This window comes from Camelus ferus, chromosome 11 (genome assembly GCF_009834535.1).
Source record: "Camelus ferus isolate YT-003-E chromosome 11, BCGSAC_Cfer_1.0, whole genome shotgun sequence".
Lineage (NCBI taxonomy): Eukaryota > Metazoa > Chordata > Mammalia > Artiodactyla > Camelidae > Camelus > Camelus ferus.
The window spans coordinates 74,848,294-74,867,836 of NC_045706.1; the positions used below are offsets into that span (position 1 = coordinate 74,848,294).

A 19,543-nucleotide genomic window follows, 5' to 3' on the forward strand; every position below is an offset into this window, starting at 1 on the left:
TGGAGAGGCAAAAGTTACAGTTTGGGCCTACTAAGATAGTCAGAACTTGAGTGTACAAGATCTTGAAGGAAAAGGGGACAGAGAGAAATAAGGCTTACCTTCTGCAAAGGTGTTCCCCCTCAAGGCATTTTATTGTTCTTAACTGTGTTGGAAACCAGCTAAAAAGCTTAGCAGAAAGCAGCTAAAAAGTTTAACATTACATTAATGTGTGACTAAATACTGATTATACAAATCAATACTATCAATGACTTGTGGGGTTTAATTCTTGTGCTGGGAAGGTTAAAAAAAAAATCATGTTTCAGTATTCATTCAGGAGTAGTGGCCCTGGTAATCACTCTAGGCTCTCATGTGTGGCCCCTGGATATTTTCACATTTGAAGTAGAGGTGAACCAGAAGTAGTCTGAGTCTTACTAAATCTGAGACCCAGTCTTCAGTCTACTCGGCTCCAGACTGAATTGAATTGATCTACTCATCATATAGCTGGCAGCCTTTGATATTCTCTTTAGAGAAAAAAGCATCATCTAGCTTATATACAAATTTAATATGTAATATCTGACATATGATTAAAAGAACTATATAAAAAATCAGGACAGCAGAAATAGACCCATAGGTGGTTCAAATATTGGGATTTTAAGTTACAGACCTTAAAATAGTTGGGGAATCTACAGTAAAAAAATCCAATGGCAATTCTAATACAGAAAAACACAGTAAGTAAAACAAGAACTCAGTAGGTGAGTTTAACAGCCAGCTGGGACATAATTTAAGAAAGGATTCGTGCGCTAGAAAGTAGACCAGTCAAAAAAGTGCAGACTAACACATACAGAGAAAAAAAAATATAGAAAATAAAAAAGTCATAAGAGGTACTGGATGTGGTAGTAAAGTCTAATATGTGATTGGATTTCCAGACTGGGATGGAGGCAATGTTAGAAGATTTAATAGTGTATAATTTTTCAAAATTAATGAAATACATTAATTCACAGTTTCAAGAAGCACTACAAATCCTAAGGAGGTTTATACATAGAAAACCACAGCTTGGTGTATCATAGTAAAATGACTGAACATCAGGATAAGAAAAAGAATCCTAAGAGTAACTAGGAGGGGAAACACTAAAATAGCAGCAATAAAACTGCTATTATCTGACTGTGCAACAGAAAATTATAACTAGAAGACAAAAGTATGAAAGTTTTAACATGGGGAATACAAATAGTCACTAACTCAGAATTCACTACCAGTGAAACATCCTTCTAAAGTGAAGGTGAATCAAAAGTATTTCCAGACAAGTAAAATTGAGATAATTTGGAGATAGGAGGTACAGTTCTTCAGGAAGAAGGGATACACGTGGAAAAAAGTAAGTGCAGGAAGAGAAGAAGACAGCGTCAGTGTGTTGCCACATGTAAATTAATACTGACTAAACCAAACAATCGTATTAATGCCTTGTGAGGCTTAAAAAATATGTGCAATTTAAATGCATGACAATAATCATATAAAGGATAGAAGGTACAAGATTTTTAAATGAGTTCTAAGGTTCTAGCTTTTCCTGGGAAGTGATAAACAGGTGAAATCTTGAATTATTTTAGTAAATGTTCATTAAATGGGTGAAGGTGGGCACTGTTAGAACTAAAAAGTGAACTTAGCAAAGTAACAACTCACTATAAATTTTCATTTACATTTTTATATATTAGCAAAAAGTGAATACAAAATAAAAATTTCTAAATGATGTGTAATAACACATCATACATCTGGAAATAATTCTAATGAAAGACATGCAAACCTTTCCATAGAAAATTGAGAAACATTTTGAAGGAAATGAAAGATGACCTACAAAAAAGCAGGATATATGAGGTCGGAAGGCTGAATATTAGAAAGATGGCTGTTCTCTCCAAATTCATCTGTAGATCAATGCAATCTCAATCAAAATCCCACCAGGTTTTCTTTTTGTGTGCATGGAAATTTAAGTCTATTCTAAACATTATAGAAAATGAAGAGGATCAATATTAGCAAATATGATATTGAAGGAAAGAACAAAATTGGGGCCATTGGCTGCCAGATATCACAACTTATTTTGATGATACAGTGGTTAAGATACTTTGGTATTAGCACAGGCTTAGAAAAGTAGGCCAGAATAGAAAAGAATTCATAAATACATCCACAGATTTGTAACTTGATTTATGATGAAGGTGGCAGTGTAGTGCAGTTTTTGTGAATGGTGCAAGGTCAGTTGAAGAGCTAAATGAGGGGGGATATGAAGCTAAATTCCCTCTCTTTACCATTCACCAGAAAAAGCAATACCAACCAGATTGTAGGTCTCAGGTAAGACCTAAAATAATCAAATTTCTAGAAAACAATGTAGGAGGATCTTTTCAGGAGAAAAAGCACCAGCAATGAAGGAAAAGATTGATAAATTGTACTACGATCAAGAACGTCTGTCACCAGAGTTACCAGTAAGAGAAGACACAGACTGGGAGGAGAATTCTTGAAAAATACTAACAATTCTGACAAATCAGTAAGATCAAAGATAGTCTAATAGAAAAAAAAAATGGGTAAAAGACTTGAACAAAATTTCACAACAGCAGATATTCAGATATCCAAAGCATATGAAAAGGTGTTTCATCACAGTAGGCTTCAGAGAAATGCAGATTAAAACTGTGATAAGGTGTTACTACACACCCACCAGAAGAGCTAAAATTTAAAAGACTAGTAACACCAAGTTTGGAAAAGATGTGAAGCAAGTGAAACTCGTACACTCCTGATGAGAGTTAAATTTATACCATCACTTTGGAAATCTCTTGGCACTATCTGCTATATCTAAATATTTATAAATCCATGACCAAGGAATTCCACTCCTGGTGTATATCCAATAGATATATATTCCTGTATTCAACAAAAAATATGTGCAAGAGTGTTCACCACAGATTTATTTGTAGTAGCCCCAAGCAGGAAACGACCCTCATGTTCAACTGTTAAATAGATAGAATAGTGATATATTCATACAAAGGAATATTATAAGCAGGGAAATGAATTAATTACTACTACTTGCAACAACGTGATGAATCTTAACAAACCTAATGTCAGCTAAAGACACTAGATAAAAAGAGAAAATAGTCTATATTTCCAAATTAGAAAAATAATTAATGGTGATAGAATAATGGTTACCTTTGGAGAGGTCACAAAAGCAGCTTCTAGGTTGTAGGTTCTGTCTTATTTTTAGATCTGGGTGCTGATTACATGGGTTTGTTTACTTAGTAAATTTAAACAAGCTATATACTCATGATTTATGTATTTTTTTCTGAATTTGCTGTATTTATTAAAAGCATAGACCTTCCAAATCATAGTTTTACTTTAAGGAAATTGAAATTACTTCATTATATTTTGAATCCTGGAACACAGTGTGCAAATTTTTAAGTTTTTTCCCCCAATCTTAATAATTAACAGCATGTGTGGTGGAAAATTATTTACAGGGTAATTTTTTGTTTTTCACTTTTCCCTAATTTATTACTTTATAAAAACTTGGCAGGTTAATGGATAGTAAACATGTATTAATACTTTAATTACTTTTCTTATGTTATGCCTTGATATTAAAAACTTTATATGCATGATGGATGTTTTACTATTGTGTTGTAATTGTCTAGAAATTTATCTATGTGAAAAACAAGACATGCTGCTTGAACAGCTGAAACTAAGTAACATCTTTGGTATGGTAAGAATCTCTCTGTGTACTTTCTTTCTCTTATCTTAATGTGGACACATTGTATTAGGTGGCACTTACCATGAAAAAATAGGATTTTGAGCAATTTCAAATTAAATACAGATTAAAAATTTGAAATAAAAGAGAAAAAAGATAATGTATCTTAGATTTGGCATACACAGAACTACTTAGGAGAGAGGAGCTTTGAAGTTAAAGATCCAATTTCAAGATCAAGCTCCATCATTTAGTATCTAGGTGACTTTTGTTATTGTTGAGGAAGATTTGTAATACATTTAAATGTCATTTGTTTCCTGATATGTAAAATCCAGACAATAAGATTACATGTGAAGTGTTTATCTCAAAGCCTGGCACACAGTATCTTCTTACTATGTGACCTATAGATTTAATAACAATAAAAGTCTCTACCTAAAACAATAAAAATAAGTTATAGAATTTGAAAGAAGCAATAAAACTTATTTTTATAGGTTATGAAATAGTTCATGTTTATGTGCCCTAAATTTATAATTTATGTGTTAACTAAGTATATTTAAAATTGTTAAAATATACTAATTAAATTTATATATTGACTAAGATGTGAATAGAGATAGAGATGTCATATGAATGTTCCATCTTTCATAAAATGTTATAATATAATTTAGAATTAATTATTTTGTATTATAGTCTTAATTTATGTCCTTTCTGCTAAACCAAGTTGGTATTTAAATGACTATTTTATTTTCCTTAATGGAAATGTTTTTATTTGAAAAATAAGATTTCCTGTTTTTTGGTCTTAAATGATAAAATATTTCATTGTTTCCTACAAATGGTAAAGTATTACTTTTCTTTAAATTAATGGAATCGATGTATTTTTTAAAAATCCCACATACTCAGATCATAAATTATTGGAATAAATATTCGTAAGTCTCATAGGCTTTAAGGATTTGGTGATTGTTTAAACTATAAAATTGATCGAGTTTATTGAGAACTGTATACTTCCCTTCCTTGATTTGCTTCAATCTCTCCATTGTTTGTAGACATTTAATTAAATGATTCTTGTTAACATTCATAAGAGATGTGTCATGAAATCGCTCTGCGTCGCTTATGCATAACTATGACTTTATTGCACTTTATCAGTCTTCTAACTCTGTGGACCATAGGTCTTCTCTTGTGTGTTTAGCTGGTAACTCACCTCCAGCACATGCTGCTGCCAAGCCTTTCTTTGGTATTTGGATACTGAATCTGTTACAGTATTGCTAACTAACTCCTGCTCCTTAAGAAACCGTTTCTCTCTCACAATATAGATCATTAAAGAGCTTCTGTTGCTAGTACTAGTGACCATGACTCTTAATTACAAGTTCTCTTTCTTCTGGAAAAATCCTACAACACTTTATCTTTGCACTGATGCAAGTGTGTGTGTGTGTGTGTGTGTGTGTGTTTAACATCTATATGTGAAAATAATGGGATAATAGAATGTCTATTAATCATTGAAAAAGTATGGCATATCCTATTTTCCTGGTAAACATGAAAGGGAAATCATTTCACGTGTCCTTGAATTATTTTTCCTGAAAGAGAATAAATAATAAGAATTTGTCACTTTAAAAGTTGAAAAGTGAGTGATAATTATACCATACTGGACATGACTAAATTGCTTCCCCGTGCCCCAGGATTTAAAAAAATAGATTAATCACTCTAATAGGTTAATATTTAAGGTGAGGACTTGAACTTTATAAAACAGCTAAACGCCTTAAAAACTTACAGTGAAAACCAGGTCTTTCCATTCAGTAAAGTGTTCTTTCTTACCTAACAATGTGTTTTTGAATTCAAAGGTTGGAGGTGGGCTTAGAAGAGATTTTTCTGCGGAATAAATAAATTACTGAAGAAACCAGAAAGCTCTCTTATAAGTAACTGTTGAACCTGTTGTATTTCACAATCCTACCTGTATATTGAGGTTGATATTTTTATATCACTTTATAGCACTTAAAAATTAATACTTTGTGCATTTAACACACATTGCCTTCTTGAAGCTTGCTTACTAAGGAATGGAGATTCTTAGTTATGGCAAAGATTTCTTCCCAAGTAGCATTAGCTTCTTACTTGATTAATGAATTTTCTAAGGGAAAAAGTTGCAGGTAAACTTAAACACATGAAAAGTATGAAGTAAACCTCAATTTTTGCTGGATGCCAGTCATGTGTGCTAAACAAGGGAGGTCAGTGGTGGAAACTTACCTTTGAGATGGAGTATGTCCCTTGATCTTGAAACTTTTTTATTCCTATTGATTTGCTAGGAATCTTAGGGCATGGTAGGAGGCAGTCTGTTCTGTTTTACACTTTGGATATAATTATGTTCACCTTTTTAAAGAGTCACGTGATTACAAAACTAACATACATTCATTAATAATTACAGCTTAAAAAATACTTTGGTTCTGATGCAGTTTCAGAATTGTTTGGCCAAGCATGTCTTTTGTTATATTGTGAACTTTTATATAATGCTAGAAAGGTTGGGCTAGGAGAAAATTTGCTTTTACTTCATCAGGGATTTATAGTTAGATGCTGCATTTCTAAGTTGACCTTTTTCATTAAATAGATTTTAGAGAATAGTACTTACTAAACCAGAGGACTGTAGACTTGAGAATTAGGTAAATGTTCACATTTGCTATTGAACTTACTAGACTGTTGTATTTCATATACCTGGCGCATATCCAGCCGAATGCCTTTTGAACTTCTGATTACTAAATTAATTGAAATTTTTTGTTTGCTGAGGAAATGAAATGTTATTAATTAAAAGTTTGAATACTGTTTCGTATCCTGCGGAATTGGAAGTGGATTTTGGTGCAGGGACCACATTTCAGTTTATTTAAATGACAGTAATTGAAACTTGCTAGCTGTTTACTTGTTTGCTTGTTATTTATTTTGGCTTTTTCTTTCCACAGAAAGTTGATGTGGAAAAATGGGTACGTGTTTCCATGTATTTACAAAAAGACTGTGATCTAAACGGGTGCATGTTTGCTGTTTGCCTCTAATCTTTTGTTTTGCTTCCTAGTGTGGCTGGTACTGTGAGTATTCAGAGTAAATGCTGTGTTGTAATGAACATGTAGTCTACTAGTCTCTAGTTAGACCCTTGTAAGTTTCTGGCTTGGTATCTATTGAAATATTCTCTATCCCTGGAACATTATAATTTCTATATAATTAATTGACTTTGTAATTATGGTGTGCTTCTGGTCAACAGGAAGGCTTTTATTATTAATATTGTGTTTATCTTTTACCAAAAAATCTTGACTGTTTTATCTTAAAATTCTACTGCTTAGTTCTTATGTTTTCCCATGTGCTATTAAAAGGCTTTTATACACATTCATACAATCTTAAAAAGTAAAGGTGAATGACAGAATATCATGAGGAAAGATAGAGCTGCAGGGAGAGGGGAGAGGGAGAACCTTCTAGTTCACAGCACCTCCTAATTGTGAATGGAAATTAGAGTCTCACCCACACCGATGTTCCCAGTCCACTTTTTCCCCAAGTGTGCAAAGCAGTAGGCCCTTCACTGTTGTATTGTTTTGTTCTTATTTGCTCTGGGACTTAATATGATGAATCAGTTAAGGTTGGCTTAACTGATGGCTTCATTTTACTTTCATTGTTTTTCCTGATGCTGGGATGCAGTTCTCTTTTGGCACTGTTTTGAGAATTTTGCTTTCTTTTCAGTCGCCTTTCAGTTGTATTTCCCAAACAGCTGCAAGTCCACCTGGCTTTTTGAGATCCTTTGCTCTTTTTCACTCCTTTCAGCCCTTTATATTCAAGGAAAGTTTTGTTTATTACATTTACCATTTCCATGATGATGACTCCCATGTGTGGGTTTTTGAGAACTACAACTTCTATATTGTATTCCTGGGAATAATTTTAATTCACCATCTGTATCATCATAGCTAAGCTATTACTCATTTTGTTCAACTCTTTCTTTTTGAAATTTCTTACCTTCTTCTGTGACTGTAGTGAAAATTCTGATCCAAGCTCCACATTGTTCTTGTCTTAGGAATGGAAGCCCATTTCTTTCTAAGATGTATCTCATCTTTTTGTTCTCCTTCCCCAAGATCAGCCACCCTAAAACAAGTCTCTGTCTCATCTTTTTACCCCTTCTCTTCCATTCCAGTGTTTTTGTGCCACCCCAAGTCAGTATTTCTTGAATCAACCACTCAAGCCACTTTAATTCCCTTGGAAATAGAATACATAAATGAATAAAATCCTTTTACCATCATCTGTAGGTACTCCCGTTTTTCCCTCTGTGTATTTTGGTTTCTTTTTTGATCTGCCTCACTATATGGTTTTTCTCTCTCATTTTCATAGTGGTTTCTCATCTCAAAATTTATTCTTACTAGGTTTATTTGCAAACTTTTGCCATAGGGATTGCTCTGTAGTTCTGAGAAAGTGAGGAGATAACGTTGAGCTGATAATCATGCAGTTTAACCTGGCAAGTGACTGACTTTACAACTTATATAAGTTCTTTGTGGACATTCATCTCCTTGTTTATACAATGAGAATCTGGACTAGTCCTTTCTTGTTCTAAAATATTCCTATTATTTTAATAAGAAGACCTATTGATGCTGAAATATATATTCATTTAGATATCATATAATGGAAATATCCTGCTGGATTTTAGAAAACTGATAATCATTGTATGTATAGGTCTCAGTAAATTTTAGATTTGAGCTGTTTCTTTCTTTGAAGACCTGTGTAGGTCAAATATTGTGCACTTGCCATGGGAAATTTGAAATTCTACTATAACAGGTAGAATTTATTGCTGTTTTCTGTGACCTGAAGGGTAACAGGAAGCGATTTAACCCCGTCTGCTTGCCTGCTCTGGGGGCTCAGTCTCCCCTGCCCCTGGGTTAAATTGGTACATGTTCCAGGACCTTTCTGAGTCAGATGATGATGAGAAACACCCCCAAGTCATTTCAAGTCACAGAAGTCCTATTTCTTTAATTAAAATTCCCAAACCTGTGTAATAGGAGCACTCGATGTTAATCCAAGTTAACAGTCTGCAGTAGGCAGGAGGCTGAGAGGGGAGGGCAGGAGGGCTGGAGTCCAAATCTCGTTCCCTCTGCAAGGGTCCTTGAGCCCCTGTGCCTTGCCTGCAGCTTCTGACCATGCTGGGGTGTCATAGGAATGAGGAGGGGAAAGTTGTCAGAAATGTCTTCTTTGATGAGAGTGTGGTCCATTGGGCTGGTCAGGTGTTCACATTGACTCTCCCTGGGGGCACTTGGGAGTATTGGTGTATTGGTGGAGATTATATTGCCAGAAATCTTTGACCTTGGGGCTTTCTTGCTGCAGGCAAATGCACCTTCTCCAGCAGATCAGTGGTGATGACTTCCTCGTCCCTGGTCATCGGTGGCATTGCGGATAGTCCCAGGCTGGCCCTGTCTAAGGTGGCCCAGTTTGCTGTTGGCAGGCAGTCACTTCGCAGTCACAGCACTACCTGCTGCCACAGTCTCTTGGCTCTTGCTGTGTCCCAGCTCCCAGGGGCACAGCTGTTCCTGAAGCCACTTTTTAGAGACTTGAGTTGAGGGCAGGCCTTGGGGAATCAGGACTCCAAGCCTACCAACAGCCTCTGTGAGAAACACTGCTCATCACTTCGCTCTGCAGCCTCCTCTGACAGACGGGAGCTGGAGTCAGCGGCTGGATTTTCACCCACCCAGTGGGTGTCGCTGTTTGGGTGGCCTTACAGTGTGGTCTGGAATATGGTAGTATTTGCCATCATTTTGTTCTGAGTCTGGTGTCCTATTTAACACCCTGTTATATTTGCTTGTCGACAGAACACATGAAACAACCCCAGATCAAGAGTTTTAGAAGCCTTATAAAACTTAAATCTTTATGAAAGTTAGATTTGCTTCTTTATAAATTCTCTCATAGCATAATTCTGGAACTTCATCAAAGGTCAGTCAGTCTCAATAAATCTCTCTCTCTCTCTCTCTCCCTCTCCGTCTGCTCCTCCTCCTCCCTTCCTCCTACCTTCCCTGTTTCCAGTGTCTCTTGAGCATCTTTGAACATTTGTGTTGAATTATGAGCTCATTGAGTAATCCAGTGCTGTTGTCCATGTTCAAGAGAGAATAATGTTTGTGAATCCTGGTTTAAGTGATTGGCTCTACCACCAGCCCTTTAGACCCAAACCTGTTGCATTGGTTTCCAACATGGAGGCCTAGGATTGCAGGTCGTGGATGGAGCTGGGGACAGTAAAGGGATGGAGAAGATTGTCATATTATAAACGAAGCATTGTCTGTAGACCAAATGATGCCTCATACACATACTTACTCTGTTTAGAAATATTAGATGCTGTTGTAATTGCTCAAATGAAAAACACTTTCAAATGCCTAACTCCATAGTAGTTTTGATAATGCATTTTTAACTGCAACTACTATGATGTGAGGGTCCCTGAAATGCTTTCATACTATAAAGATTCACTCATGTTTGAAATGGTTTGAAAAAAATATGTTGAATCTTCTATATTCTGATACAGACAATTATTTTATACGTAGGTGGTGCTTTCTTGGCACAAGCAGGGAAAGCCCGAAAGCCCTCGATAGCATTTCTACTTCATATTTTAGGTGTTTATGCAGCTTAGTGATTTATAAATGTGTCATAGATATAAAATACAAGGATTTGTAGTAGTTCATCAGAATTGTTTATTTTCCTTTACCCTTTTAAAGAAGAACTGCGTAATTATACATATATAGATGTCAAATGCATTAGACACACATGAAAAGACAGTCCACTTAAGCACTGTCTGTGCAGAATTTTTGACAGGCTGGCGAAGACAACAGTTGCTACCAGTCTGACCCCAAAATATAATGAATTCTTTAATAAAAACCAGCACGCACGTGTGACTAGCTGCAGTGATGGTCCTGTTGTGAGTGAGGCAGGAGCACTGCCATGGGCTGTGTCATCACCTGTGTGATTGCTCTTCCAGGGACTAAAAGCCGGGCCCTTTACGTGCTTCCCGGGCCTGTCATCACCATGTCTGTCAGTCAGTGCAGTCGCACATATTTTCAGTGGGGAAGTCCTAGGAAGTTAAGTATTTATATAGGATGTTTTCATCATAAGAGAAATTGTTGAGGTTTTTCACAAATATATATACCCATATACGCTATTAGATGGTATATACTGCTATGTATTTGGAACTTGGAATTGTTCGTCCTAAATTTCTTTTGCCTTCTAAAATTTGTTGGGAGCATCATTAATTTTAAAAAGCCATCAATGAACCCAGGTCTGGTGGTGAAATAACTTTTCATTTTCTCAACATAATGAAGTTTTCCAGATATATCCTCACTCGCACAGGGGAGATGATCAGTTGGAGGATTATGGGGAATCCTAACATCTTGATACAAGGAGAGGAAGATGACAGAGGAGGCTAAAATTCAATAGATACATGGTATGCAGAGTAGGACATTTCATCTCCTCAGTGGAAACTTTATGCAAGGACTTCTGAACCAAAATTTTGCCCTAGTCTCTCAGATTGTCCTGTCTGATAATTTTTTAATAGCTCCCAAATGTTTATTTTGTTGCTGTGTTGCTGATTCTTTATCTATATATTTTTAAGAAGATGTTTCGGTGAAGGTCTTTCAAAACTTCTAAGAAAGGTCCATTTATAGCAGTATTAATTTTTGTTAACAGTATTCATTTCAGGAAGCTGAAAAAACAGTTTAAAAAAATTTAAGGTTGAACTGAAAGGCATAATTATGGTAGAGCTTTTTACATCACTTGAATCACTGTTTCTTTCTTTGTACCAGTTATAGATTGAATATAATTATGCATTCTCTTGATGTATGATATTTGATTACAATTTTCAGAATAAAATATTGCTACTTGATTTGTTTTTCTATCCATAATCATTTGCACATGCTGAGAAAATCCCTTAGGTCTTTCAGATCTACTAGATCAAGTGACATCATGCTTATAGACCAAAGACTTCTGCATCTTTTTATCATCCATTACACTCCCAGGGCCATTTATGTTTGAGTTAAAACACAAGGATTGCTATTTCTCTTTGTGGGTTTCATGTTAAGGTAGCATAATGGGGGTTTATGTCTCCAGCTCCTGGTCACATTTGAAACTTCATCTGACCTATCAGTTCAGAAGTAATTAAACTAAACCTTGGATACTGAATTAGTGCCACTTGCATTTTACCCTAAAGAACTAAAATTTCCCCCTTTTTGTTTTTGTGTAGATTGATTATCATCCCCAAATTTCTTCTAAGACAGAAAGCACCATGCCTGGACTCTGTCTTTATTGTCATCCATTTCTGGTGAAATTTTAGCTCTTAAATAGTTAATTCCTTTATTAAGCTTATTGTAAGCATAAAAATTATATTCTCTACACCTAAATTGAGGCTCTTTGTTTCAATATTTATCTTCGTGCATGAGTTTCTTTTTTTCTCCTTTTTATCATGTCATCAACTTTTAAAGGATTTTATTGTTATTCTTTTTATGTTGATTTTTATCATACTCAAGCAGTGTTTACATTGAGATTAAAATAACATACTTATCCTTTTCATTTTAATGTATTTTGCTTGCTTTTTTGCCCTTGAATGATCCCTTTTGAATATCTCATATTGTAATAAGCCAAATGGACCAATAGATGATTTGTACAAAAAGTTAATGTCATTAATGCCACAAATTATCTTTATGTTCTTGGTTATCTTTTGAAAATAATGTGTGTCTGTTACATCTGCTCCTCTTTGTCATTCTGTAGATGGATACTTTTAGCTTTGGCTAATTTACAGTATTCACTATATTTCATCTTACATACAGATCACTCTCCTCTGTAACTTGCTCTTTCTGTAGTCACACATAGCTAAAAATTATGAATATCAGACCTCAGGAACTAGACTGACCATTTTTTTTCTATTAGTACAATTCTAAAGTTTTCAACCTAGGTAACTGACAAAATCAGGCTGAGAAAACTTCTGAAAGAAAAATCTCCAATACCTATATCAATAAAAACTCACAAATCTCATGAAGAAAGTATCTATTATAAACCAAATTCTGTAGCAAAATTTTGGATATTTGGTTTTTTTTTTTTAATTAAGGCTTAAAATGACTTTTCCTAATTCTTCAGTTAGATATCACTAACTGAAGTGTATAGATATCACTGGGGATCACAGGTAGGAATGTGATTGGTCAGTTTCAACACGGAAAATAAGTTCCCTAATATCATTTAACATTGATATTATTTGCAAGATTGTAACTGTTCAGCCTATATTTCTAAGCTGAAAATGAAATGATTCTTTACAATTTTTCCTTAAAATTATAATATTCAAAATGAAAAAAATCAATCACAATAAAATTGCTATTTAGAAATATACATATTACAATGTATGTCTGTTTCAGGGGAAAAGTGTGGTATTTAACATCTTTGTTAGAAAACTTCCCCTTGCTGTTTTCTTTAAAACTAATCTGGATATGTATGTTTTTTCTTCGTGGGACTTACATACTCCTAACAACAAGATTTATCCCTAAGTTTGGAAATATAATATCCATTTTTCCTTCTTTGCTTTTTTTCAATCTCTGTACCTCTCCTGGGAATAAGAAGTCAAAGAAATTTTATGGGTCTAAAGAAAAAGAAAGGAATATATATACATATTATGTTTTGTGAAAGAAGAAAAAGAGCTATTATAATGCAAATCATGAGAAGTGGCTGAGTCATTTGAAGGGAAAAAGAGTTTTTGTGTTTCTTTTCTTTGAAATTCACATATCAAAAACTAATGCCTAAGGAATTGCTTTTTGTCATTTTGCATGAAATATGGGCAGCTTTTCACAAGCGTATTAACTGATGATCTACCTTACCTGTTTCTAATCCACTATTTTTACTTAAATTAGTTGGGTTGCTGCTTGTTACTGCATTTTTATGCAACAGATGAAATGAAAATATTTTAAAGCATTTTCAGAGTATAATTTTAAGATTATACCTTTTTTTGGTCCTTAGGTATGTTATGAATTGAATCACGCATTAAAGTTGAGCAGCATGTTTTCACAGAAAAAAAAGGAACTAACGTAAAACATTTTTAAGAAGAATTTTGCTTGCTACAGCTTTTCTCTAGCATGTAGTTGATAATGTCTTGTGACAACACAGTCATTTTTTTTTGTTGTTTATTGCTCATATAACTCCACTTAGAGCAATGGAGTCTTTATAAATAAGGTATTTTAAAATATCTTGAAATAATGTATATTCAATATTTTGTCTCTTTTCCTTATGCCCCACAGAAATTCATGATGAAGGTAAGGCATTAGATCATCTGCTATATATGTAATACTTTGTATGTTTCAAATTTGGTTACTCATATTTGTTTAATTTTTGAATTCATGGCACTTTTCACATTTTAAAGTTTTAAAAAATTAAATCACACTCTTGAACTTTAGATTTGTCAATAAATGATGTTTGACTTCCTTGGGTGAAATGGTGACATTAAGTCTTACTTAGCCAACAATAGGAGTTTCTCCCATTGAAACAGATTTTTTTTCTATAGCTCTCCATTTTGAATGATCACTGTGGGGGCTATACTGGCTGGTTAGTGTTTGTGCACTACTGCACGAATAAAGAAATTCACACACTGGGCAATTAGAAGAGGCACCAGGAAGTTACTGTTAAATTACTTTGTCCAGGAGAAGTGAAGATAATTCGACCTCTTTATTTCTCAACCAAATTAGAAAAATGCGAAGATTTTAAGAGGAGATAAACTAAGAGAGAAGAGTAAAATACAGTCATGTTGCTGGAGAAGGAGGAGAGGAAGAGTGAAATGTTATTCTTTGAGACATGAAGTTGAAATTTTTTGTTTCATTATCATATAGCTGCTGCATTTCTCATAGAACATTCATGAAATTTATTTTTTAATCCTAAAAACTGAAAAACGGTCTATAGAGAAATTTATTGTGTCCATTTAATAAAGGCTTAATATAGTTTAACATTTCAAAAGATACAAACTCTGAAAAATGTTAAATCAAAATTTGAATGTACATTTAAAAGGTTGCTTAGAACAAAAGGAAGCAAAGTATCCATGTCAGTCTTGAGTTATGTTCATATTTGACAGAACCCTGAACCAGGGGCATTGTCCTGACAAACGGATCTGTTCATTAACATTAAGAATTTGGCAGTTGGGGTGACAGAGCAGAGCACTTACTTGAAATCCTCGATCAACAAGGACCCAAAACATTTTCCAGAATTTCAAATAACTCCAGCTATTTTTTTTCAGTAGGAAATACTGTTATTACATTGGGAAGAGAGGACATTAACTGCTCAGACATACCATGAAACAAGGGTTTTGGTTGGGAAAATGTTATGAACATGAGTATGTTCTCTCTTTGCGAATATTAATAAGTAAGTAATGAAATTGGTTTTTTTTTTAATTAGCAGTTTTTCTTGCTAAATCTGCATTTACTGTACTCATTTTATCGCCTCACCCCTATCCAGATCCCTTGTTCAGTACCCTGTGTCCTTTTCCTTGGAGAGCGGGGAAATGGCTGGTTGCCTGAATCATGCACCTCAAACTCTTTCGAGAGAGCATATTCATCTAAGACTCGATGCAAACAGAAAAATGATGTCCAGTCAGTTTAAACTAGGTGGAATACCTAAAATAATTTAATTAGGCTCTGATTTCTCCTAACTGCAAGACCCAGATACCTGTGACTTATTTTCATGCCTGCATTGGATCACCTGGAAAGGTTAGAATTTGACTAAGCAGAGGGTATGTATGGTATGTACATTAAACTACAGTCGTTTAAACCACTTAAAAGGAAAAAGTTGCTAAATTTTATTCAGCTGTTACTTTTCAGCCATGATTTGCTCTGGGTTTTGTGCCTGGACACACCCTGGTTAGCCTCCCAGAACCAGCTAGTTGCTTCTTTGCTCAGGAGCCCTTTTCTGCTGGTTTTCACTGAACGAGGATTCGTTAGTCCTGTTGCAGGCCTAGTCTGTTCCCTCAGGGGACTTTTGGTTAGGACACCATCACCAGTTAGCCATCCGGTGCCAAGAGGCTCTCTTGACAGTGTTGAACTGGCTTGGCAGACACATTTATTTTGCACAGAAGCCACATTTGTCCTTAACTGTTAGAACCATCCTGCGGATCTCTTATGTGATGCACTATTCAAGGTGCCAGGGCTGTTTCAGTAGCCCCTGCTGCCAGGGCCCCCCAGGTGGACCAGATTTCAGGCTCAGCTGGTCTGTGCTGCTCCTGTCCACCCCGTGCTGTTCATGTTTGCCTTTGGAAGTCACCAGATGATGTGAAGGCTTATGCATAGAGATTTTTTTTTTTCTCCCTGAAACAACTCATTACCCAAGTATTACTATTAGTATTTGAAGGTAAACTTAAAGGCTTCTCTGCTTAAATATCTGAGTTTTAAAAGAAGTTCTCCAAGGCAGATTTCTTCTTGTTGTTGTCTATTGTTTTAAACTTTGGCAGTGTAGTTTAGTATTACCTGAGCACTAAATTCTGTTTTATAGTTTGCATTGTTTTTCTTCTGAGATGGTGTGTTATGTTACAATGGTCAAGGAATATAGAAAAGTTACCCTGTAGAGCCTGATTTTTTTTTTTTTTTTAAAAACCCAGAAACCTTTTGCTTAATAAGGGCCTGGAATTATGAGAAATGCCCTACATTGATTAGCATAGCATTTTTGTACAGAAAAAAAGATTAGTAAAACAGAAACCCTTAAAATATTTAGATGTTATATAGGTAGTAAATTAAATGGTTCTAAACAGCAGTGACACTAGGAGCGTGTTAATAAGCAAATATGTAGTACAAACATATTTTAAAAACAGGGAAAAAAACCCCAAAACAACAAACAGAGCCAGTGATGTTTGTGTGTATAAACCTATTTAGTTGCTCTTAGTCATTACTACCCTGGGTTTCTGTATTACGCTTTTCTGCTGTTACGTTTTAAGCTTATAACAGTGATACCTCAAATGTAGCTACAGTGATCCAGTATTTCTGTCTCCCCATAGAGAAGGATAACAGATGAATAAATTATGCCTTATGACTGCATATTGCTCTAAATCAATGTAAATGTAAAAGTATTTGCATCAAAGCTTTTGCGGACAAAATGGGTCCCCTAATTGTACATTTTTGGCAAGGTCCTCAAAAGCTCAAGGCTTAGGAATACCAAGTTGGTATTAAAGTAATTTGTGGGAAACTTGATGTGTGATTTGGTTAGAATACATAAAGCATTGTTGTTTGGATTTTGTTTGTACTCTGGACTTTTTTTTACCACTTACAGTTTTTGAGTTTGATTTTTTTAACACTATTGTTTAATATTCATCCTGTTAGTTATCTCAGGGGTAATGGGACCAAACCTATGCACAGAACTGAAAAAACTTTCAAACTGATATTTTCAAAAAGTCCAGTTTACCTTTTATTAAAGGAATCTTGGCTCTCCAACACCAGGAATATTTAGAGGGAGTACTTTGGAAATGGTAGTCATTATTGTTTTTTTTGTTTTGTTTTCCCCTGAGAGAGCACAGCCCCTTAGGGTTGGCCCCCTCTGTCTACAGTGCAGTGTAGTGAGACTGAAGTGGTCTAGCAGATGCTGACTTCAGGATCTACAGAGGGGCGGTGAAGGGCTGGTGACAGCTCACCAACCATACCACAGGCTCCACCCACCATAGCGGGGAGCTGGGGTTTGCAGGACAGATCGTTGCATTTTCAGAAACAGATAGGGCCCAAGTCAGACTTGGAAATGCATGTCAAGGAAATGTAAGTTCCATGTGATACTTTTGCTAAAAAGACCTAGTAATCCACCATGCAGTTGGAGGTGTTATGAAATAACACAGAATTAGTTCTTAAGCTTCTATTTTCTTTGTTGTTTGTGTGCAGATCTTTTGAAGGAAATCACATGGGATTCAGTATGTAATTGTTGAAGGGATGAATAATTAGAGAAAACTCTCATTTTGAAGGCAGAGGAAAACAGACTCTGAGCTCATTGTGCATAATACCCTTGACATCAGATACTGTACCTCTTAGGCAGTAAATACCCAATAAATATGGGTTTCAAATGAGTGGGGAAAAGTGTTTCTTTTGTGTAGTATTTACTGGAGAATTAGCAGGATTAAAGTATAGGTGGCATTAGTGTGAACACAAGGTTTATTTGTTACATAAAATTTAATTTCCTAATTCTTCCTTTAATTGGTGCAATTGAAAAGCACCGCTTACTTTGCCTGTGGTTTAGATCCCAGGGAACAATTAAATTAACATGTTAGCTTCAAAAAACACCTAATTTTTTTTTTTCCAAAGTGTTCCTTGAGTTTGTTGCCCCATTAGCTTGATTGGTTCTTATCTGGTTGGTCCTGGCTGGATCCCCAGAGCGTACTGTGGTTACAGTTACAGCACTGTGAGCTTGTAGGTTCTGGCTTGGGTGGCCAGAGGGGAGGTCGACCCTGTTTCAGAGTGCTGAGTTACTACTGCTGCTTGTGATGTATGACCCAGCAGTGGTGGACTCTTACTCATTAAAATTACTCTGGGGGAATACCATAGTCCACCTTCAGGCAGAGTGTCATATACAGTCTTGAAGGAATAACCCCAGCAGAGGCTAGCTGTCGTCATAAAGTACTGGCAGTTCCCTGCATGGGAGGAGGTCCATAAATATTTGTTCACTTAAATTAAAGCAAGGGCTAGGACAGATTTAATGAGAAAATTGATATGATGTGACCATAACACAGAGCACAAAAAAAGAACCAAGGTACTGCTTTGGATGCATCCCACATACACAATTCTTTTCATAAATGTTTGTTGAATGAACAAGTTATATGACCTGCCCTAGAGTGGAAATTACTCATTTTACTTTTCCTGAATCAGAGCCAATCACAATATTATTTAAAACGACAAGTTAGAGGAAAAGGACTGAGACCATGTGACAGAAATTACATTCACTGTGTTAACAGTGCTCTCTTAAGTAACAAAATTAATTTAGTGTGGATTATTTGAATGCTTTTACAAGAATTCTAGTAAGACTAAATTTGTGGCATGAATTAGGATTTGAGTAGTGAGGAAATCTATAGTGCTTGTACTGCTTCGTGTGGTCCCCTGAAAAGCAGCACCTGCATCATCTGGGAAATTTTTGGAATGAAACGTCTCTGTATTTACCCCATGCCTACTGGATTGGAATCTCTGGGTAGGCTCAGTATTCTTTTGTTTTCACAAGCTCTCCAGGTACTTCATAAGCATTCCTCTATCTCACATAAAGGAATTTGGACTTTTTGCTATAAATAATTGGAAAGTATGAAAGGTTTTTAAGCCTGAAGATGATTTGATGAACTTTATGTTTTAAGAAGACCCATTCATTGAAGAAATATTTATTTAGTCCTTACTGTGTGCCAGGCATTTTGTAGGCACCTGGGGTACCATTAGTCCCTGCTCAGTGCAGAGCACAGTGTGATGGGAAATACAGGCAATAAATGACTGTGAATAAATAACTACCGATTATGGTAAGTATTACTGAACTCAAGTTCACTCTTCAAGAACAGGGTCAGCTGCTTGCCCCTCAGGAGAGGTTTTCGTGGTGGCGTTGCCACTGTTTAAGCATCCTTCCTACAGCACTTTGCTCATTGGCAATAGCCCTTTATTTTTTCCCATTAAACGTATCCATGAGAACCAGAGACCATACTATCTACTTAGTGAAATATATTCTTTTGTTTTTTTTCCCTTATCGACCCTTTCTCCGCTCTATGCAGACTGCTCAAGGTGGTGGCCACCGAACACTCCTGTACGGACATGCCATATTGCTGCGCCATTCCTACAGCGGCATGGTGAGTGCACAGTTTGAGTTCGCCTCTCATGGGGTCACGCTGATCTGTGTGTGCATACATGGTCGGAAAATATTGTTGATACCATT

At 35.5% G+C, this 19,543-nt stretch overlaps 1 protein-coding gene across 1 annotated transcript in view; it reads left to right on the forward strand.

Annotated features, from left to right (window-relative positions):
• The window catches only part of RYR2 (ryanodine receptor 2), a 543,213-nt gene that overhangs the window by 199,364 nt on the left and 324,306 nt on the right, over positions 1-19,543 (forward strand). The window contains exons 4-6 of the mRNA XM_032491926.1: positions 6,616-6,636; positions 13,930-13,944; positions 19,383-19,457. Coding sequence (XP_032347817.1) covers positions 6,616-6,636; positions 13,930-13,944; positions 19,383-19,457 — 111 coding nt within the window. The remainder of the gene's footprint in view (positions 1-6,615; positions 6,637-13,929; positions 13,945-19,382; positions 19,458-19,543) is intronic.